Source organism: Ailuropoda melanoleuca, chromosome 11, assembly GCF_002007445.2.
Source record: "Ailuropoda melanoleuca isolate Jingjing chromosome 11, ASM200744v2, whole genome shotgun sequence".
Classification (NCBI taxonomy): domain Eukaryota; kingdom Metazoa; phylum Chordata; class Mammalia; order Carnivora; family Ursidae; genus Ailuropoda; species Ailuropoda melanoleuca.
This window is the reverse complement of record NC_048228.1, coordinates 39,457,571-39,481,938: the sequence shown is the minus strand read 5'-3', so window position 1 is coordinate 39,481,938 and position 24,368 is coordinate 39,457,571. Positions and strand designations below refer to the sequence as shown.

The 24,368-nt window shown below is 38.9% G+C and overlaps 1 protein-coding gene across 7 annotated transcripts in view; it reads right to left on the bottom strand.

The window, feature by feature from the left end:
• The window catches only part of FAM13A (family with sequence similarity 13 member A), a 339,281-nt gene that overhangs the window by 231,569 nt on the left and 83,344 nt on the right, over positions 1-24,368 (bottom strand). For 6 of the 7 annotated variants that reach the window (XM_034671515.1, XM_034671514.1, XM_034671512.1 and 3 more), the window contains one exon: positions 17,484-17,661. The exons of the other annotated variant lie outside the window; for it this stretch is intronic. In XM_034671515.1, coding sequence (XP_034527406.1) covers positions 17,484-17,661 — 178 coding nt within the window. The remainder of the gene's footprint in view (positions 1-17,483; positions 17,662-24,368) is intronic. 7 annotated transcript variants of the gene reach the window in all.

Genomic DNA, 24,368 nt, shown 5'->3' with positions numbered 1-24,368 from the left:
TATGGTTTACAGGGGTAGCTCTAAAGAGCATAACTCAATACAATTGCAGTTTGAAACTTCAGTCTCAGGCTTTATATCCTGGACAATTCAACCCATAAAAAAAAGTGATATGGTAATATTGAAAGTAATCTACTAGAATGATACTGAGAGGAAAATTCATTTTAAATGTGTTTATTAGAGGATGTGAAGGCTAAAAATAAATATATGTTCAACAAGGGGGAAAAAAAAAAAAACCTAAAGACCTCATAGGAAAACGGGCAAAAGACAGGAATAAACACATCACGAGAAAGAAAGGCAAAGGGCCCTTAAACAGTTATCCAGTAAAGATGTCTAACTACATTCATAATAAAATGAATGTGAATTAAAACTTTGTTAGCACCACCAATGAAAAACAAAAAAATTAAAACAACTGTATTTAGAATAGCACCCAAAAGAAATATTTATTAAGATTCAACAAAAGAAGTATAAAATTTTTACCCTGAAAATGACAAAACATTGCTGAAATAAATTAAAGAAGATATATGTAAGTGGAAAGATATCCATATTCACGGATTGGAAAATATAATATTGTCAAGATGATAAAACTCCCTAAACTGATCTATAGATTCAACAAAATTCTTATAAAAATACTCCCTGGCTTTTTTTACAGAAATTTATAAGATGAACCTATATTCACTTGGAAAAGCAAGGGACCTAGAATAGCTAAAACAACCTTAAAAAGAAAAACACAGCTGGAAACTGACATTTCTTGATTTCAAAACTTACTAAAAAGCTACAGTAATCAAGACAATGTGGTAGTGGACTAAGTGTAGATGTATAGAGATCAATGGAATAAAATTGAGTGTCTAGAAATAAACCCTGGCAATCATAGTCCATTAATTTTCGAAAAGACTAAGAGAATTCAATGGGAAAAATAGTACTTTCAAGAAATGGTAGTAGTCGGGGGAGGTTAAGATGGCGGAGGAGTAGGGGACCCCTTTTTCAGCCGGTCCCCTGAGTTGAGCTGGATAGGTACCAGACCAGCAGGAACATCCACGGAATCAGCCTGAGACGCAGGAAGATACATCTGGATCTCTACAAATGAACATCTCCAGCGCTGAGTATCGAGGTACGAAGCGGGGAGCCGTGAAACCGCGCACAGATATCGGAAGCTAAACAGAAGGGGGAGGGAGCCGCCGTGTCAGGGCGCCGGGAAGCGGTAGCCACCTGCAAGGGGGAGCGGACAGACCGCGGACCCGCACGCTTGAGACAGCAGGCTGAGAAGGGAGCTCCGGGAGCGCACGCGGGACGGCTGGCGGTTGGCGGGCCACCTGCACGGGGGAGCAGGCGGACTCGCGGACGGCACCCGCGAGACAACAGACTTAGAACGCGAGCTCCAGGAGCGCGCGCGCAGGGCGGCTGGCGGGCCACCTGCACCGGGGAGCGGGCGGACCGCGGACCCGCACTCTGGAAACGGCAGACTGAGTCCGTGAGCCGGGAGCGTGCACCACCAAGCATCTCACGGAGCTCCGGAGCTCCGGTGTGCTCACTGGATCGAGGCTGAGACCGGGAGCTCCGGGAGCGTCCGCGGGGCGGCTGGCGGCTGGAGGGCCACCTGCACGGGGGAGCAGGCGGACTCGCGGTCAGCACCCGTGAGACACCAGACTGAGACGGGGAGCTCCGGGAGCCCGCGCGGGGCGGCTGGCGGCGGGCGGGGTTGGAAACACAAAGGACAGAGACGTGCCGGCCCTGGAAGTGAGGGCTGGGACGCCGGGTGTGGGGCGCACAGCCCGGGATGCTGCAGGGTTGAGCAGCACCAACAGAAACAGAGTTAAAGTGGCCAGAACATCAGTGGAGAACGATCCGCGATCCCTCTGTTCTGAGACAGAGGCTGAATTTCAGCCGCTGCTGCTCTCTCAGAAGAGGCATAGCAAACCGCCAGGGAAAGCCGCCAGAGAACAAAAGCCCGGAAATACCGGCTCACAGGGTGCCCATCCCCATCCCCCCTCGCAAGGGACACAGAGACTCTACCCAAACAGGGTTTTCTGAGTACCGGCAGGCAGGCCCCTCCCCCAGAAGGCAGGCTGAAAAATCAAGAAGCCCACAACCCGGAGCGCCTGAGTGGCGCAGTCACCAAGCACCTGTCTTCGGATTAGGGTGTGATCACAACGCTCCGTAAGGAGTCCCTCATCGGGCTTCTCCACCGGGAACCTGCTTCTTCCTCTCCCACTCCTCTGCTTGGGTTCCCTTTCTTGCTGACTGTCTCTCTCTCTCTCAAATAAATAAATAAACTCTTTAAGGAAGAAGCCCACATCCCTAAGATCTCTATAAAACAAGGGCGCACGGCCTGGGTCCCAGTCAACACTTGGGCTCTGGACAACCCTGCAATCTCTCTTCATCAGAATGACGAGAAGGAGAAGTCCCCCCCAGCAAAGAAAAGATAATGAGTCTGTGGCCTCTGCCACAGAATTGGCCTCGGCCACAGAATTAATACATATGGATGTATCCCAATTATCAGAAATGGAATTCAGAGCAACAATGGTCAAGATGATGAGTAAACTTGAAAAAAGCATCAGAGAAAGCGTTGCTGAGAATATAGAATCCCTAAGGGCAGAAATGAGAGCGAATCTGACAGAAATTAAAAATTCTATGGGCCAAATACAGTCAAAACTAGAGGCTCTGACGGCCAGGGTCACCGAGGCAGAGGAACGCGTTAGCGAATTGGAGGATGGGTTAGTAGAAGAAAAAACGAAAATAGAAGCTGGTCTTAAAAAAATCCACGCCCACGAATGTAGATTACGGGAGATTACTGACTCTATGAAACGATCCAATGTCAGAATCATCGGCATCCCTGAAGGGGTGGAGAAAAACAGAGGTCTAGAAGAGATATTTGAACAAATTGTAGCTGAAAACTTCCCTAATCTAGCAAGGGAAACAAGCATTCGTGTCCAAGAGGCAGAGAGGACCCCATCCAAGCTCAACCAGGACAAACCTACGCCACGGCATGTCATAGTGCAATTCGCAAATATTAGATCCAAGGATACAGTATTGAAAGCGGCCAGGGCAAAGAAATTTCTCACGTACCAAGGCAAAGGTATCAGGATTACGTCAGACCTGTCTACAGAGACCTGGAATGAGAGAAAGGCTTGGGGGGGCATTTTTAAAGCTCTTTCAGAGAAAAACATGCAGCCAAGGATCCTTTATCCAGCAAAGCTGTCATTCAGAATTGATGGAGAAATAAAGACGTTCCAAAATCGCCAATCATTAACCAATTTCGTAACCACGAAACCAGCCCTACAGGAGATATTAAGGGGGGCTCTATAAAGGTAAAAAGGCCCCAAGAGTGATACAGAGCAGCAAGTCACAACCGATACAAAGACTTTAAAGAGAAATGGCATCATTAAAATCATATCTGTCAATAATCTCTATCAATCTAAATGGCTTAAACTCTCCCATAAAACGCCACAGGGTTGCAGATTGGATAAAAAGACATGACCCATCCATTTGCTGTCTACAAGAGACTCATTTTGAACCCAAAGATGCATTCAGACTTAGAGTAAGGGGATGGAGTACCATCTTCCACGCAAATGGACCTCAAAAGAAAGCTGGAGTAGCAATTCTCATATCAGATAGACTGGATTTTAAACTAGAGGCCATAGAGAGAGATACAGAAGGGCACTATATTATTCTTAAAGGAAGTATTCAACAAGTGGATATGACAATTATTAATATATATGCCCCCAACAGGGGAGCAGCAAGATACACAAGCCAACTCTTAACCAAAATAAAGAGACATATAGATAAGAACACAGTAATAGTAGGGGACCTCAACACCCCACTATCAGAAATAGACAGAACACCCTGGCAAAAACTAAGCAAAGAATCAAAGGCTTTGAATGCCATACTCGACGAGTTGGACCTCATAGATATATATAGAACACTACACCCCAGAACCAAAGAATACTCATTCTATTCAAATGCCCATGGAACATTCTCAAGAATAGATCATGCTCTGGGACACAAAACAGGTCTCAGCCAATACCAAAAGATTGAAATTATCCCCTGCATATTCTCAGACCACAACGCTCTGAAATTGGAACTCAACCACAAGGAAAAACCTGGAAGAAACTCAAACACTTGGAGGCTAAGAACCATCCTGCTCAAGAATGACTCGATAAACCAGGAAATCAAAAAACAAATTAAACAATTTATGGAGACCAACGAGAATGAATACACAACGGTCCAAAACCTATGGGATACTGCAAAGGCAGTCCTAAGGGGGAAATACATAGCCATCCAAGCCTCACTCAAAAGAATAGAAAAATCTAAAATGCAGTTTCTATATTCTCACCTCAAGAAACTGGAACAGCAACAGAGGGACAGGCCTAACCCACTGACAAGGAAGGAGTTGACCAAGATTAGAGCAGAAATCAATGAATTAGAGACCAGAACCACAGTAGAGCAGATCAACAGGACTAGAAGCTGGTTCTTTGAGAGAATCCATAAAATTGATAGACCACTGGCAAAACTTGTCCAAAAACAAAGAGAAAGGACTGAGATTATTAAAATTATGACTGAAAAGGGAGAGGTCACGACCAGCACCATTGAAATTGCAAGGATTATTAGAAACTTTTATCAACAGCTATATGCCAAAAAACTAAACAATCTGGAAGAGATGGAGGCCTTCCTGGAAACCTATAAACTACCAAGACTGAAACAGGAAGAAATAGATTTCTTAAATAGGCCAATTAACTATGAAGAAATTGAGTCAGTGATAAACAACCTTCCAAATAATAAAACTCCAGGCCCAGACGGTTTTCCTGGGGAATTCTACCAAACATTCAAAGAAGAAATAATACCTATTCTCCTAAAGCTATTTCAAAAAATAGAAACAGAAGGAAAGCTACCAAACTCATTCTATGAGGCTAATATTACCTTGATCCCCAAACCAGGCAAAGACCCCCTCAAAAAGGAGAATTACAGACCGATTTCTCTAATGAATATGGATGCCAAAATCCTCAACAAGATCCTTGCTAATAGAATCCAACAGTACATTAAAAGGATTATCCATCATGACCAAGTGGGATTCATACCTGGGATGCAAGCATGGTTCAACACTCGCAAATCAATCAATGTGATACATCATATCAACAAGAAAAGACTCAAGAACCATATGATCCTCTCAATTGATGCAGAAAAAGCATTTGACAAAATACAGCATCCTTTCCTGATTAAAACCCTTCAGAGTGTAGGAATAGAGGGTACATTTCTCAATCTCATAAAAGCCATCTATGAAAAGCCTACTGCAAGCATTATTCTCAATGGGGAAAAGCTGGAAGCCTTTCCCTTAAGATCAGGAACACGACAAGGATGCCCACTCTCGCCACTATTATTCAACATAGTACTAGAAGTCCTTGCAACAGCAATCAGAAGACAAAAAGGGATCAAAGGTATCCAAATCGGCAAAGAAGAAGTCAAACTGTCTCTCTTTGCAGATGACATGATACTCTATATGGAAAACCCAAAGGAATCCACTCCCAAACTATTAGAAGTTATAGAACAATTCAGTAAGGTGGCAGGATACAAAATCAATGCCCAGAAATCAGTTGCATTTCTATACACGAATAACGAGACTGAAGAAAGAGAAATTAGGGAATCCATCCCATTTACAATAACACCAAAAACCATGCGTTACCTTGGAATTAACTTAACCAGAGACGTAAAGGACCTATATGCTAGAAACTATAGATCACTTTTGAAAGATATTGAGGAAGACATAAAAAGATGGAAAAATATTCCATGCTCATGGATTGGAAGAATTAACATAGTTAAAATGTCCATACTACCCAGAGCAATCTACACTTTCAATGCTATCCCGATCAAAATACCGAGGACATTTTTCAAAGAACTGGAACAAATAGTCCTTAAATTTGTATGGAACCAGAAAAGGCCCCGAATCTCCAAGGAACTGTTGAAAAGGAAAAACAAAGCTGGGGGCATCACAATGCCGGATTTCGAGCTGTACTACAAAGCTGTGATCACAAAGACAGCATGGTACTGGCACAAAAACAGACACATCGACCAATGGAACAGAATAGAGAACCCAGAAATGGACCCTCGGCTCTTTGGGCAACTAATCTTTGATAAAGCAGGAAAAAACATCCGGTGGAAAAAAGACAGTCTCTTCAATAAATGGTGCTGGGAAAATTGGACAGCTACATGCAAAAGAATGAAACTTGACCACTCTCTCACACCATACACAAAAATAAACTCCAAATGGATGAAAGACCTCAATGTGAGACAGGAATCCATCAAAATTCTAGAGGAGAACATAGGCAACAACTTCTATGACATCGGCCAGAGCAACCTTTTTCACGACACATCTCCAAAGGCAAGAGAAATAAAAGATAAAATGAACTTATGGGACTTTATCAGGATAAAGAGCTTCTGCACAGCCAAGGAAACAGTCAAAAAAACTAAGAGACAGCCCACGGAATGGGAGAATATATTTGCAAAGGACACCACAGATAAAGGACTGGTATCCAAGATCTACAAAGAACTTCTCAAACTCAATACACGAGAAACAAATAAACAAATCATAAAATGGGCAGAAGATATGAACAGACACTTTTCCAATGAAGACATACAAATGGCTAACAGACACATGAAAAAATGTTCAAAATCATTAGCCATCAGGGAAATTCAAATCAAAACCACACTGAGATACCACCTTACGCCAGTTAGAATGGCAAAGATAGACAAGGCAAGAAACAACAATTGTTGGAGAGGATGTGGAGAAAGGGGATCCCTCCTACATTGTTGGTGGGAATGCAAGTTGGTACAGCCACTCTGGAAAACAGTGTGGAGGTCCCTTAAAAAGTTAAAAATTGAACTACCCTATGACCCAGCCATTGCACTACTGGGTGTTTACCCCAAAGATACAGACGTAGTAAAGAGAAGGGCCATATGCACCCCAATGTTCATAGCTGCATTGTCCACAATAGCCAAATCATGGAAGGAGCCGAGATGCCCTTCAACAGATGACTGGATTAAGAAGCTGTGGTCCATATATACAATGGAATATTACTCAGCTATCAGAAAGAACGAATTCTCAACATTTGCTGCAACATGGACGGCACTGGAGGAGATAATGCTAAGTGAAATAAGTCAAGCAGAGAAAGACAATTATCATATGATTTCTCTCATCTATGGAACATAAGAACTAGGATGATCGGTAGGGGAAGAAAGGGATAAAGAAAAGGGGGGTAATCAGAAGGGGGAATGAAACATGAGAGACTATGGACTATGAGAAACAAACTGAAGACTTCAGAGGGGAGGGGTTGGGGGAATGGGATAGACTGGTGATGGGTAGTAAGGAGGGCACGTATTGCATGGTGCACTGGGTGTTATACGCAACTAATGAAGCATCAAACTTTACATTGGAATCCGGGGATGTACTGTATGGTGATTAACATAATAAAAAAAAATTAAAAAAAAAAAAAAGAAATGGTAGTAGGATAACTGCACGTCACATGCAAGGGAATGAAACTGGATTCCTTCCTTACACAGCACAAAAATGAACTTGAAATGAACTTCATAATGAGAAGAGTTAAAACTATAAACCTCTTGGAGAAAATACCTTCATAAGTTAGGCAAACCTTAGATGCAGCACTAAAGCATAAGCAACAGAAAAAAAAAAAATCAACATATTGAACATCATCAAAATGAAACTGGATTCCTTCCTTACACAGCACAAAAATGAACTTGAAATGAACTTCATAATGAGAAGAGTTAAAACTATAAACCTCTTGGAGAAAATACCTTCATAAGTTAGGCAAACCTTAGATGCAGCACTAAAGCATAAGCAACAGAAAAAAAAAAAATCAACATATTGAACATCATCAAAATGAAACTGGATTCCTTCCTTACACAGCACAAAAATGAACTTGAAATGAACTTCATAATGAGAAGAGTTAAAACTATAAACCTCTTGGAGAAAATACCTTCATAAGTTAGGCAAACCTTAGATGCAGCACTAAAGCATAAGCAACAGAAAAAAAAAAAATCAACATATTGAACATCATCAAAATGAAACTGGATTCCTTCCTTACACAGCACAAAAATGAACTTGAAATGAACTTCATAATGAGAAGAGTTAAAACTATAAACCTCTTGGAGAAAATACCTTCATAAGTTAGGCAAACCTTAGATGCAGCACTAAAGCATAAGCATAAGCAACAGAAAAAAAAAAATCAACATATTGAACATCATCAAAATTTTAAAAATCATTCTTAAAAACACACAATCAAGAAAAGAAAATATCAGGGGATTGTTGGCAGGTGACTGAGTAGGAGGACACTTACCTCACCTCAGTTACAACTAGATAATACTTATATCGGTGTAAGTAACCCAGAAAATGACCTGATGACTGGCAGAACAAACTCCGTAACTAAATGTAGAGAAGAGGCCATATTAAAGAGGGTAGGAAGGGCAGAGTTAGGGTCCAGAGCTAAATGGACCCAAAGGACTGTCCTCTGGAGGGAGGGACACCACTAATGTGAAGAAGGGAGAGAAACAGACCCTCACACCAGAGAACACGCCTGGGGCCAAATTTCCTGAGTTCTTACAACCAGTGGGACTTAAAACCTGGAATTTTAAAAATCAGCAGGATCCCTCTGTAAGAGCCAGGAGGGCAAGAGGAAACTGAATCTCTATCCTCAATAAGGCAGCATGACAACACCCTGCAGAGATACAGCATAGAAGCAGCAGTTTGAAAAACACCTGGGACACATGGGAGAGTTGTTTACTAATCTCAGAGGGAGTCCTGGAGGGACAGAGATCAACAGGAGGCTCCTCCAGGAGCAAAGGAGTTGGCAGGTGCCATTTCCCTCCCCCGACCCTCAGCATAAACACACAGCTACCTGCGGAAACCAGCACCTATACTAGCTACCTAACTTGCTAATACCATGCCTCCCTCGCCCCCTCCAAGCCTCTGAGGCTTGCCTCAGTCCCTGCACAGCCAGTCCCCTCCCACAGAAAATCAGCGCAAACCTTGTTAATACCATGCCTCTCCGCACATCACTTTGTGGATCCATGCACACCAACTTGACTGACCTTGCTTCTGGCAGTGGCAGGCCCCTCTTGAAGAGGACCAGATGCAAACCTTGTTAACACTGTGAGTCCTGCCCCAACTCATGTTGTGGATATGCCCTCTCCAATATGCTCTTGGCCAGAGTTCATTCAAAGTGGTGCCACAAGCCAGGCACTGTACAAGCAGCCCTTACAGGAGCCAGCACTACTGCAAAGGGTCTCCTGCCCCAGGGAGAGGGAAAGATAACCATATACACCAGTGAGACTGGCTTCAGCAGTAGGCTGGAGACAGACATCTGGTCTTACTGCAGCCCTGCCTACCAATAAAAGCTTCCCAGGGGAAAATTCAGGGAAAGCACCCTGCATTTTGGCATTACTGCATCTCTGACAAATGAAAAAGCAGCTCAGCCCCAACAGCAGGGCACAATAAACATACATAGACGATGCCTCTCAAGTGCCAGGTTCTAGGGAAGGGGGGGATATGGCACAGCAGAGCAGGACCCCTTCTTCATAAGGCTACTACTTTCAAGAGCAAGAGATGTAGCTGACTTTCCTAACACACAGAAACAGACCCAGAGAGTTAGACAAAATGAGGAGACGGGAATATGTTCCAAATGAAAGAACAAAACAAGATCACAGCAAGACAGCCAGACAAAATGGAGATAAGTAATTTGCCTGATAGAGAATTTAAAGTAATGATCATAAAGATACTCACTGGACTTGAGAAAGGACTGGAGGACATCAGTGAGACCCTTAACAAAGAGATAAGAAAGAATCAATCAGAGATGAAGAACACTATAAAATTAAAAATAAACTAGATGGAATAAATAATAGATTAGAGGAAGCAGAAAAATGAATCAGCAACCTGGAGGACAGAGGAATGGAAAGTAATTAAGCTGAGCAGGTGAGAGAAAAAAAATTACGCAAAATGAGAACAGACTTAGGGAACTCAGCAACACCATCAAGTATAATAACAAGCACATTACAAGGATCTTACAAGAGAATATGGGGCAGAAAATTTATTTTAAGAAATAAAAGTTGAAAACTTCTCAAATCTGAGGAAGGAAACAGAAATCCAGATCCAGAAGGCATAGAGATCCCCCAACAAAAACAACCCAAGGAGGTCCATACCAAGAAACACAGTAATTAAAATGGCAAAAAGTAATGATAAAGAGAGAATTTTAAAAGCAGCAAGAGAAAACAGTTACATATGAAGGAAACCCCATAAGGCTATCAACTGATTTTTGAGAAGAAACTTTGCAGGCCAGAAGGGAGTGGGATGATCTATTCAAAGTGCTGAAAGGAAAAAACCTGCAGGCAAAAAATACTCTATTCAGCAAGGCTATCATTCAGAATAAAAGCAGAGATAAAGAGTTTCCCAGAAAATAGTTAAAGACATTCATTACCACTAAACCAGCCATACAAGAAATATTAAATGGGACTCTTTGAATGGAAAGGAAAAACCATACATATTAGCAAGAAAAGTAGGAAGTAAAAAAGGAGTGCTTATACCTACAAAAATCCGTCAAGGGACTCACAAAATGAAAGGAGGTAGAGTATGACACTACATATCTAAAACATGGTGGGGGAGAAGAGTAAAGAACAGGTTCAAACTTAAATACCATCAACTTAAAACCGACTGCTATATGCAAAAGTTGTTATATACAAACCAATGGTAACCACAAATCAGAAACCAGTAATAGATATGCAAAGAATAAAATTAAGAAAAAATAAAAATAATAAAAAGAAAATAAATAAAATTAAGAAATCAAGTATATCACTAAAAAACCAAATAATGAGAGAGCAAGGAAGAAAGGAACAAAGAAAAACTACAAAATCAACCATAAAACAAGTAACAAAATGGCAATAAAAACATATTAACAATAATTACTTTGAATGTAAATGGACTTCAATCAAAAAACATAGGGTGATTGAAATGGATTAAAAAACAAAACCCATCTACATGCTGCCTACAAAAGACTCATTTGAGACCTAAAGACACTGCAGATTGAAAGTGAGGGGATGGAGAAGCATGTATCATGCAAAAGGATGTCAAAAGAAGCCAGAGTAGCAATACTTACATCAGACAAAATAGACTTTAAAACAGAGACTGTCACAAGACATGTCACTGTATAACCATAAAGGGAACAATCCAACAAGAAGATATAACTACTGTAAATATTTATGCACTAAACATGGGAGCACCCAAACACATAAAGCAGTTAATAACAAATCTAAAGGAACTACTTAATAGTAATACAATAACAGTGGGGACTCTAACACCCCACTTACATCAATGCAGATTGTCTAAATAGAAAATCGACAAGGAAGCTGTGACTTTGAATGAACAAGATGGATGTAACAGATATATTTAAAACATTCCCTCCCCCCTCCCAAAAAATCCCTCCTAAAACAGAATACACATTATTTTCAAGTGCACATTGAACATTCTCCAGAATAGATCACATATTAGGCCACAAAACAAGTCTGAACACATTAAAAAAGATTGAAGACATATCATGCATCTTTTCTGACCATAATACTATATGATACTAGAAATCAACCACAAGAAAAAATCTGGAAAGAGCACAAATACATGGAGAATAAATAACATGCTACTAAGCAATGAATGGGCAAACCAGGAAATCAAAGAAATTAAAAAAACATATGGAGATAAATGAAAATGAAAACACAACAGTCTGAAATCTTTGGGATACAGCAAAAGCTGTTCTTAGAGGGAAGTTTGTAGCAATACAGGCCTACCTCAAGAAGCAAGAAAAATCTCAAACAACTTAACTTTATACCTAAAGGAGCTTAAAAAAAAAAAAAAAACAAAACAAACAATACTCCTAATCCAGCAGAAGGAAGGAAATAATAAGGATTAGAGCAGAAATAAATGTGTTCCCTCTCTCGCTGGCTGTCTCTCTCTCTGTCAAATAAATAAAATCTTAAAAAAAAAAAAAGATTTTATTTATTTGAGAGAGAGAGAGAGAGAGACTGAGAGAAAGAGTGCGGGGAGGAACAGAGGGAGCAGCAGACTCCCTGCTGAGGAAGGAGTCCAATGGGGGACTTGATCCCAGGACCCTGGGATCATGACCTGAGCCGAAGGCAGATGCTTATCTGACTGAGCCACCCAGGTGCCCAGGAGGTGGTTCTTTGAAAAGAACACCAAATTGATAAGCCTTTACCAGACTCATCAAAAAAATAAAAATAAAAATAAAAAAAGGACTCAAACAAAATCACAAATCAAAGAGTAGAAACAGCCAATACCACAGAATTGTAAAAGACTGAAAGAGAGTATTATGAAAAATTATATGCCAACAAATTGGATGGCCTAGAAGAAATAGTTAAATTCCTAGAAAAATATAACCTCCCAAACTGAATCAGGAAAAATGGAAGATTTGAACAGATGGATTACTAGCAATGAAATTGAATCAGTAATCAAAAAACTCCCAACAAACAAAAGCCCAGGACCACATGGCTTCACAGGCAAATTCTACCAAACATTTAAAGACTTAATACCTCTTCTTCATAAAATACTATAAAAAACAGAAGAGGAAGGAAAACTTCCAAATTCATTCTAAGATGCCAGCATTACCCTAATATCAAAATCAGATAAAGACACTGCAAAAAAAAAGAAAACTACAGGCCAGTATCTTTCATGTACATAGATGCAAAAATCTTCTACAAAATAAAAGCAAACCAATCCAACAATACATTAAAAAAAATCATTCACCATGATCAAGTGGAACTTATTTTTGGGGGGCAATATTCACAAATCAGTGTGATACATCACAGTAATAAGAGAAAGGATAAAACCCCTATGGTCATTTCAATTGATATGGAAAAAAGCACTTGACAAAGTACAACCATTCATGATAAAAACCCTCAATAAAGTAGGTTCTGAGGGAACATACCTCAACATATTTAAGGCCATATATGAAAAACCCACAGTTAACATCATACTCAATGGGGAAAAACACAGATTTTCTCCTAAGGTCAGGAATAAGACAAGAAAGTCCACTTTTGCCACTTTTATTCAACATAGTACTGGAAGTCCTAACCAGAACAATCAAACAAGAAAAAGGAATAAAAGGCATCCAAGTTGGTAAGGAAGAAGTTAAACTTCCACTATTTGCAGTTGACATGATACTATACATAGAAAGCCCTAAAGACTTCAACAAAAAAAACCTACTAGAATGATAAATGAATTCAGTAAGGTTGCAGGATACAAAAATCAATGTACAGAAATCTATTGCTTTTCTGTACACTCATAATGAATAATGAATTTCAGAAAGAAATGGAGAAAAAAAATCCCATTTACAATTGCACCAAAAATAATAATATATCTAGGAATAAACTTAACCAAAGAAGGAAAAGACCTGTACTCTGAAAACTATAAAACACTGTTAGAAGGAATTGAAAATGACACAGACAAATGGAAAGATATTCCATGCTCACAGGTTAGAAGAACATTGCTAAAATGTCCATACTTCTCAAAGCAATCTATAGATTTAATGCAATCCCTATCAAAATATCAACAGCATTGGTCACAGAGCTAGAACAAACAATCCTAAAATTTGTATGGAACCACAAAAGTAGCCAAATAGCCAAAGTGATCTTGAAAAAGAAAGCCGGAAGTATCACAATTCCAGACTTCAAGTTATACTACAAAGCTATAGTAATCAAAACGGTATGGTACTGGTACAAAAACAGACACACAGATCAATAGAACAGAATAGAAAATCCAGAAATAAACCCACAGTTACATGGTCAATTAATCTTCAACAAAGCAGGAAAGAACGAGCAATGCGAAAATAATAGTCTCCTCCACAAATAGTGTTGGGTAAACTCACAGCTACATGCAAAGGAATGAAACTGGGTCTCTTTCTTACACTATATACAAAAATACATTCAAAGTGAATTGAGGACCTAAATATGAGACCTGAAACCATCAAACAAACAAACCACTAATTCAAAGGAATATATGCACCCCTATAATTATTGCGGCATTATTTACAATAGCCAAATTAGGAAAGTATACTGTGTTCATCAGGGATGAATGAATAGAGATGTGGGGGGGGGTGTGCATACATACACAATGGAATATTATTTAGCCATAAAGAATGAAATCTTGCTATTTGCAACAACATGGATAGATCTAGAGAGTATAATGCTAAGTGAGATCAATCAGTCAGAGAAAGATAAACATCATATAATTTCACTCAAATGTGGAATTTAAGAAACAAAAGAAATGAACAAAGGAAAAAAAAAAGAAAACAAAAAAACCAGACTTTTAACTACAGAGAACAAATTAACGGTCACCAGCTGGGAGGTAGGTGGGGGTATGGGTGAAATAAGTGAAGGGGATTGAGAGTACACTTACCCTGAAGTACTATTACCCTGAAGTAATAGAGTTGCTGAATCACCACATTGTACACCTGAAACTAATATAACTCTGTATGTTGACTATACTGGAATTAAAATCTTAAAAAAAGGAAATGAAAAGGCAATACAGAATGAGAGAAACATTTGCATATCCTATATTTAATAAGGGACTTATATCCAAAATTATGAAAGACTCTTAGAACTCAATAAAGAAAATCTGATTAAAATATGGGTAGAGTCTGAACAGACATTTCTCCAAAAATATACGAATGGCCAATAAGTACATGAAAAGATATTCAACACTGGGAAATGCAAATCAAAATAATGAGATACCGGGGCGCCTGGATGGCTCAGTCGGTTAAGCATCTGCCTTTGGCTCAGGTCATGATCTTAGGGTCCTGGGATGGAGCCCCATGTCGGGTTCTCCCTCAGCAGGGAGCCAGCTTCTCCCTCTCCCTTTGTCTCCCCCCACCCCTGTTCCTGCTCTCTCAAATAAATAAATAAAATCTTTAAAAAGAAACCAAAACACCACAATGAGATACCACTTACCAGGGAAATTCCAAAATTCCTCTGAAAGAGAAAATTTGATAGAAAAATAGAGGAGCACAAGAATGAGCCATATAAAAGCCAGAAACAAACTCACATACGTGTGCAAAGTTAATATGTGATAGAGCTGGCATTGTAAATTAGCAAAGAGATAACACTGCTCAGTGTATTATTTGGCAACAATGAGCTATCTACCTGAAGAAAAACTGAACTGGATCTTTACATGACACATGATAAATTCCAAGACAGAGGAACTTCAAGGACAACATAAACAAACCACTTCTGCCTCTTTAGAATCAATCAGATAAATGAGACAGTATAGTACCTGGTAAGAGCTCAATGGACAGCAGTTTTAAAAATCATAATGTATTTCAATGTGAAAAGTACCTAGTGGCAACTGCTATATTTGTTAAGTCGATCACATTGTACATGTACTTAATGCCATTGAACTCTATGCATAAAAATGGTAAAATGGTAAATTTTTTATGTATTTTACCACAATACAAAAAGCTTAAAAGCTATACTGATTAGTAGAGCCTATAATAAACACTCATTATTTATTTGATATTTGATTAATTGAAGCAGGTTACCAGAAATTCCAGATCAAGCCCAATCCAGTAACTCAGCAACGAGGTATGGATCTGTGCGTTATAAAATAAGCACTAGGGGCACCTGGGTGGCTCAATTGGTTAAGCGTCTGACTTCGGCTCAGGTCATGGTCTCAGGGTCCTGAGATAGAGCCCCAAGTTGGGTTCTGCTCTTAGTGGGGAGTCTGCTTCTCCCTCTCCCTCTGCTCCTCCCCACTCTTCTGCATGATTGCATGCTCACTCGCTCTCAAATAAGTAAAGAAATCTTTAAAAAAACCGTAATGCTCTATTTAAAAATTCATTTTCACCTCTCTTAGAATCTAGGGTTTCAAAATTACTGAACAGTTTTCCACTTATCTTAATTTCTTACATGTAGATCACCAAAGGTTTACTCTGAACACAGGAGTAAAAGGAATAAATACAGCTTATTTCACTAACACAAAGTTCGTAAGAAGTTAGTGGAGCCTATGTTTGAGATATTTATTCACGAGACCCTAATGTATCCTATGAAATGTTACTATTTAAAATTTAAATCTCTAAGGTTACAATGGGAATATTTAGGTAGAACTTCTTGGGGCACTTTGGTGGCTCAGTTGGTTAAGCATCTGACTCTTGGGTTCAGCTCAGGTCATGATCTCATGGATCCTGAGATGGAGCCCTGCGGAGGGCTCCGCGCTGAGCAGGGAGACTTGAAATTCTCTCCCTCCACCCCTCCCCCCTTGCGTGCACATGCACTTGTGTGCACTCTTCTCTCTCAAAAAAAAAAAAAAAAAAAAAAAATTTAAGGGTAGAACTTCCTGCAATAGTAGGCTGTGAATGTCCTGGAACCCTGGACCTCCTATGATCTAAGCCAGAGTTTATATTTGGACAGTTATTCTGAGGACTGTAATATTACTAGTTCTGGACTGATGAATGAGTCTATAAATTAACTGAGTGTATAAGCAGATACACTATTTAAAAAATTGCTTACAGGGGTGCCTGGGTGGCACAGCGGTTAAGCGTCTGCCTTCGGCTCAGGGCGTGATCCCGGCGTTATGGGATCGAGCCCCACATCAGGCTCTTCCGTTGTGAGCCTGCTTCTTTCCTCTCCCACTTCCCCTGCTTGTGTTCCCTCTCTCACTGGCTGTCTCTATCTCTGTCGAATAAATAAATAAAATCTTAAAAAAAAAAAATTAAAAAAAATAAAAAATTGCTTACAATTTATGAGAGCTTTTAAGGTGTGAGTATATTCTTTCTCTGTCCTTATAACTAGAAGAAATGTGTTTGATATCAGTGGGGATTAATAGGTTAATAGGAGAGTTAAAAGTCTCTGGATTGCAAAAATCATGTTTCACATATCAACAATTAAAGAACTTTAAGGAATAATAAGGAAGAGAAAATATGAAGTTTTACAAAAATTCATACGGCCAGTGCTATAGCACCCACCAAGGAGACAAGTTTATTTCTTGTCTAGTTTATCCCTAGAAAACAGATGTAGTAAATGTTACATTTTTCTGTCACTGACATATTGAACTTGTATTTTTCCAACTATTAGCAATCATTTTATCACTTTAAAAAATTATGCAACATATTATGCTCCTTCCCTTTCTGCTAATCAGTGTTTCATATTTAAAAATTTTAAATGCCTTTTAGTGAAAGTAAAACTTATTTCCAGAATTTTAAATAAAACTATTGGAAATATTATAAATTATGGTTTTCATGAAAAGGCATATCTGCCTTCTTCAAAATTGGGATGAAAAACAAGGCTAAAATGCCCACTAGCAAGATAGAACTCCTCCAACATAAATTGGTTGACTTCTCAGTCTGAAATATGATTCTACAACCCAAGTAATTTCAGGCAGTAATAAAGGAAACATGGTATGTAATATTAAGAGCAAAACTCCACTAACTTACTGAAAGCAATTTGGCCCAAATACAGTGGCGAGATTGTGAACATTCATGCGATTCTGCACATGGTGCTTGGCTACTTTTGTCAAGAACTGGCATAGGTACTTGAGGAGGCAGTAGTGGGTGTCTGGCAGCTCTTTTATTAAGTCTCTTAAGCTACTCTCCTGAGCATCATTTCTGTCATCTGGAAAGAAAAAGAATAAAAAATGCTCTCAGGCATATTTCACAGTAACAACAACAAAAGCACAGAGGCATAATAAGGTCTAACATTTTATTCAGGAAAAGATTCCTAAAGACTTAAATAAGCCATTGAAAAAGGGGGGGCAGTTTTGCCTTTTCTTTGATTTTTGAGCATTTAACTTTTTTTAATGTTGACGATTTACTAACTTATTCAAGACATCCTGAAAATCCTGAGCCTACTCAGTGCACAAAATGGGTTCATATTTCACTTCTGTGTGTTCCTTACCCAAAATTAAGATAAAGGTTGGCTTTTTATCCATAGTGGAACCTCCCATTTGATTACGGTTTTCAAGTTGGTTAAAAACAAGAATCTCTTAGTTGAATAAAATTTAATATAAGAGACGTTCCTGGGTCACCATGAACAAGACTAAACTTAAGTCATCAGGAAATCTATAGCTAGAGAAAACTGAAGGAAACTTTTAATTTCTACATAGCTTTTTATCTCTCCCATATCAGAGTTTAGAATTTGATATGTGCTTCTCATACAAACACCAAAAATATTTTACAGTGAGCCAAAATTCAGGCAGACATATGAGAAGTTTCCTTCAATTCTCAAAGATTTATGTGTTTTGTCAATATCTAAATACAGAAAAGTTATTTAAAAAAAAAACTTGTGTACGATTTTCTATCAGAGACAAACATAAATCCTTTATAGAAAATACTTTAGAAGAATAATCATGATCCATCCTTTTAGGCACATGTCTAAGACAATGAAAACTTAATCCAGTTACTACTAATATACACTGGATTCCTTAATTTAGATAGGTCAGCTGCCTTAGCCAGTCAAGTGAATAAGAAACAGCGAAGTGAGGCAAATATGACGCAAAGGAAGTGCCTTAGTCAGTGTTACAAAATTTATGCATAACATGAGGCCATCGAAGGAAGTGAAAATCCAGAAAACATGCAAAAAGTCACAAAAAGTGCTGCTGAGTGGCTGCAGAGCAAGGATTAGGAAGGTAAGCTCAGGAGTCACTTTCTGGGTTAGGATCCTGGTTCTACCACCTGCTACCTGTGTGACAGACTCTACAGTAAACTGTATTTCCTCATTTATAAATGGGAATATTAACTACCTCATAGGAGTGTGATGAGGTCTAAGAGTTTCTGTTTGCAAAGTACTTAAAACAGCGAGGTTGACACATGGTAAGTGCTATGTAACAACTTGTTAAACAGAGTAACTTCTTTTACTTTACCTTCATTAATTTGGTTTTATGAGAGCACTGAGGTTTTAATGAAATGTCTTTTTATATGAGCCCATTTCACCTTTATGAATGTTAGAATAAGGGATACTGCCAAAAATAGCAATGTCAAAAATGTGTAGACTTCAATCTTTGTTAAAAATCATTTTGGAGAACATTCTATTTATGGTTGGAGTAATTATTTCTCACTGATTACCAACAATGTGATCCAATAATCTATACAAGGCTTAGGGAAAAACAGTTTTCTTCACATTAGAAAATTTTCACATTACTTTTAAAAAAGAAAGAAATCATATACAAATACTTTGATAATCCATAAAAACATGTGGTGTGTTACTTATGATGGCATTATTTTCCACTATATTATGATCTTGACTATGTAAGAAATGGAAATAATTAAGTTTGGAGTGATTAAAAATTGAAAACTACCCATTTCTCATCCCTTTATGGTTAGAAATAAATATGAATTACAAGAAAATGAATTCTATTTTGCCTTTCTAATTTTCTTACAGTGACTAATCCAAAGTGAATTTAGATGTTTTCATGGATGTGTACTGTCTGCTTAAAACTGTGGTTTAATTCCAGCATTTAAGCATTGCAACAGCATTGCAACAGCCTTGATAATGGGCCATTAGTCTTCTGGCCTGAAATGATCCTCAAATCCTAAGAAGGCAATGTGTGAAGACACCAGATCGAATAAAACAAATATTGAAAACAGTTATGACTTTATGACAATAACATCTTTGAAAGAGAGGGAACACTTTCATCATTTACTTCCAATTTTTGAAATATGATAAATAATTTTCCCAGGAAAAGTAATAGGGAGACAGACACATTCAGAGAATCTCAAACTTAACAAAACAACATAACTCCTTTAGAGCACGAATGGAAGAATCACCAAATATGTTCTCAAAAGGAAAAAGTAGTTGAGGAGAAAATATCTTCTGTTTCCTATGATGGAAGATAGATTCACTGATTTCACTCACTAGGTGAGTATGCGAGTGTCCTCTACTTTAGAGGCTTTAATGGCAACACACTGACTTGGAACCCTGAATATTCATAATTTACCTCCCAACTCTGTTCAAATATACTGACACTGCAGTAAAGACCTGGATTTATTAGCATAACATTTCTTGTCACCACTTTTCCTACTAATTATGTGTTAACATACTGAGAATCTGTAATTTGTGCTGTTTCTAGAAATGTGGTAAATATCACTACTATACCCAGCCTGCAGCAATTTCATAGAAAAGATTTCCTATACATGAGAATAATTGCTCAACACCTTTAAAAGAGGCTTCTAGGGGCACCTGGGTGGCTCAGTCGGTTAAGCATCTGCCTTCGTCTCAGGTCATGATCTCAGGCTCCTGGGATCGAGTCACTCATCCAGCTCTCTGCTTGGTGGGGAGTCTGCTTCTCCTTCTCCCTCTGTTGTCTTTCTTTCTGTCTCTCTTCCTCTCGCTCTCTCTCTCAATAAACAAAATCTTTTTAAAAATGTTTAAAAAAAAAAAAAGGAAGTTTCTAGAGGTATGTCTAGCACAGCAAGTTGGGGGGGTGGTTGGAGGGGGAGAAGAATTAATGTAAATGTGCCTTATGATGCCTGAGAGCAAAAGCTTATAATAATTACTTTATTATTGCTTGTATTATTTTTGATTTATTGATACCTAAATATAATATACATTGCCTTGTCATTCCTGTTCTTGCATTGATATTGGTAATTACAATGGCTTCAAGGTCTCACATTATAAAAAAAGCAAGCAATGCTTCTATTTTTGTGAACATTTATTCATTATACTTATGCTATGTGTGATATTTATTACATGCTTTCTGTGTGTCTGGCATTCTCTAGGAATACAGCACTGAAAACAAACTCCATGCTTTTATAAAAGTTATAATATAATTGGAGACACAGACAGTAGTCTAATAATATATGTGTGAGTGGTAATGTAAGTGCTCTGAAGAAATATAAGGCAGGATAAGGAGGAATAAAGCAGAGTGATACAGGGGTGGGAACGTTATTTCATTCAGCGTAACCTGGGAAGGCTACTCTGACATGGTGACAATAAGCAGAGAGCTGAAGGAAAGGGGGAAGCGCAGGCTGAGCAGTAGAAACGTCAAGGGCAAAGGCCAAGTGCTGGGAGTGTGTCAGGAAATGAAATCAGGAGGCTGTGGAAGAGCGAGCCCGGGAAGTTCATGACCGTCTTATTATAAACCATGTTCCCACCCCCTCAACCCTGAGTGAGGGTTTTGAGCTGTGAGATCGGACTTAAAAGGACCACTCTGGTTGCTGTGTTGAGTCTGGATTATAGGGGGCACGGTAGAAAGCAGGCTGTGAGCTGGGACAGGACAGTCCCAGAGAGGCTGGTTGGCCTGGAGCAGGTTGATAGCAGTGAGGTGTAAGGCAGGGGCCAATTCTAGATATAGCTTGTATCTTGTTTGTTTTACATATGGAAGTTTTATATATATATATATATATATATNTTCTGTGCCTGGTACAGTTCTAAGCATTTGGGATACACCAGAGAACACAAACAGAAATCCCTGCCCTCGGGGGAATTTATATTCTAGTAGGTGCAACCTTAAGCAATAAATACAGTAATAGGGCTAGAGGGAATTCAGAGTACTGGTCCGGGGTGAGGGTGGTGATTACAATATAAATAAGATTGTCAGCAAGGCCTCATTGAGAAAATATTTGATATTTACTGGCAGTTAAAAAAAAATCCACAAACCAGCAAATATAAGCTTATTCAGAGCTGACTGGAGGCTGAGGTTTAAACATCGTTTAAATTCCTTCAATGCCTTGTATATAAAAAGTGATAAATAGTTTTAACAGACTGATACACACTTTTAAGACACACAGATAGTAACATAAACTAGTATACGAATAAAGAGACATCTACACTACAAATATATCTTGAAGAAATAATGAATAATTTAGTCCACTTACACAACTAGCTGATCTGAAGTGTTAAGGAGGAAGGGGATCACGGAGCATTCATATGATAACAAGTGTCATTTGATGGTCAGAGGGTAAGGATATTCAGCAATGAAATGCTGCAGAAGGGTCTCTGAAACAAGTGAAATGTGCCTCTGCAGTTGTATTAAAATATTTTAACCCTTGGGTGCGTGGGTAGTAGCTCTGCTGGTTAAGTGTCTGCCTTCAGCTAAGTCATGATCCCAGGGTCCAGGGATCAAGCCCCTCATCCCACTCCCTGCTCAGCGGGGATCCTGCTTCTCCCTCTTGCACTTGTGCTCTCTCTTGCTCTCTCTCTCAAATAAAATCTTTAAAAAAATATTTTAACTGCTTAAACTTACAGTTATTTCTAGAACTAAATTGAATAAAAATTAGAATATAATTTATGAGCCAAAAGGTTTAAGAAAACTCTGCAGATGGAATAATGGTTAATAATTGAAATAGTCATCATTTTCTTTAACATTAATCTTTTCCTAGGACAAGAACTTTCTCCATTAGTGAAAAGAGCCACTTCATATTATACAAGTTTTCTTGAAAGCTTTCATTTATTGTTGGCTACATGTCACCCATTTCTCAAGCTAAAACACAAACATACAACAAGCACAGTATACATAGTATACAGAGAAAACTACTCAGCACTTACAGACTGTACCATAAAAACTTTTGCATTCCAGATTAAGTAGCAAACATTGAACCATGAGATGAGTACTTGTTCTCATTAAAAAAAGATTATGATCATAATCAGCAATGCTGAACTTATATCACGGGATGGCACTTAACTCTAATCTGGACATTTATCCTGGTGCTTGTCACGGTGCTTTGATTTTTTTTTTTTAAAGATTTTATTTATTTATTTGACAGAGATAGAGACAGCCAGCGAGAGAGGGAACACAAGCAGGGGGAGTGGGAGAGGAAGAAGCAGGCTCATAACGGAGAAGCCTGATGTGGGGCTTGATCCCAGAACGCCGGGATCACGCCCTGAGCCGAAGGCAGACGCTTAACCGCTGTGCCACCCAGGCGCCCCATGGTGCTTTGATTTTTCAATGGCCATGAAGTTATACACTATTTACAACCTTAGCCTCAGAAGAAAAAAAAAACAAAACAAAAAACAGGCAAAATGCTAATCTCTACCATGATATATCTCAGAGCCATAAAGAGGTCAGCCATTAAAAGAACCAAAATATTTAGCCTCATGGCGCCAGATTTATCAAAGTAGCTTTTTATTTCCTCATTAAGCCTCACAAAGGATTTATGAAAACTTGCTAATCTGTTAGATAGAACAATATGCTGTTGCTGACTTTGAAGATGAAGAAAGGTCACAAGCCTGGGCATGTGGACAGCCTCTTAAAGCCAAGAAGAAGCCACAAGAAAACAGGGATCTTGGCCTTACAACTATATGGAATGGAAAAGCACCAAGGATCCAAGTGAGCATGGAAGCAGCTTCTCCCCTGGAACCTTCAGGTAAGAACCCAGGCTGACCAACACCTTGACTTCGGCCTTGTGAACCTGGAGTAGAGACACCAGCTGAGCCGACAAATTTCTCACCCATAGAATGCTGAGATAATTTGTATGGTTTTTAAACCACTAAATTTGTGGAAATCTGTCACAGGAGCAATAGGAGCCTAATACATCCCCAGTTAGAGAGGACTAGACTGAAAGAGATTAATTAACTTGTCCACGTTCACACAGTTACCAAGTAGCCGAGCTGCAATTCACATGTGGTAATCTGACCTCAGAGCATGTGATCGGATCAGTGCACTCTAACGAAGTTAGATAGTGTTACTATCGTTATCACAGAGCAACTACCACACTGTCTCATACATGTAAATGTTTAACAGATGTTTCCTGAATCAACAAATGAATAAGCATAATTAGTAAGTAGTAGGGATGGGAATCTTAATTCATTTATGATAAATTATAGCTTCTTAAGTCCTGAGGTGTATATGGGAGAACGTTTTTATAAAAATCTCCATGAATGTCTGGGCACAAAATGTTTTGTAGAATACATGAGAACAAAATATGAATTATATTTCTTTCTAAATATGCAGTCACAAAGAATGGGAAAAATAATCATAAAATGCCAGCTACACTGGATTAGACTGGGTTTTACTTCTGCATTTCATACCCCAGGAATGGAATCACTTCTTTAGAGTGATGAGAAGCTTATCTAAACACCATAATTATATTTTCTGGTTAATGGAATTGGTATATTTCTATATAAAAGGAAAGGTTATATTTTTACAGCTGTCTTGCAACCCTTGCCCATGACAAAGTTCTCAAGGCCTCATACAAATTCCTGAAAGGACATGATGATAAAGTAATAAAATTTAATAAATTACAATCTATTCTTAGACACTAATGAAACTACAAATTCTTACTCTGATTAGATTCTACAAATGCAGGTGTGTTTATTACCAAATTAGCCAATATCTACACTGATACTCCTGGCTCCCAGAATGAGCCTGCATGTAAAGGCAAGGC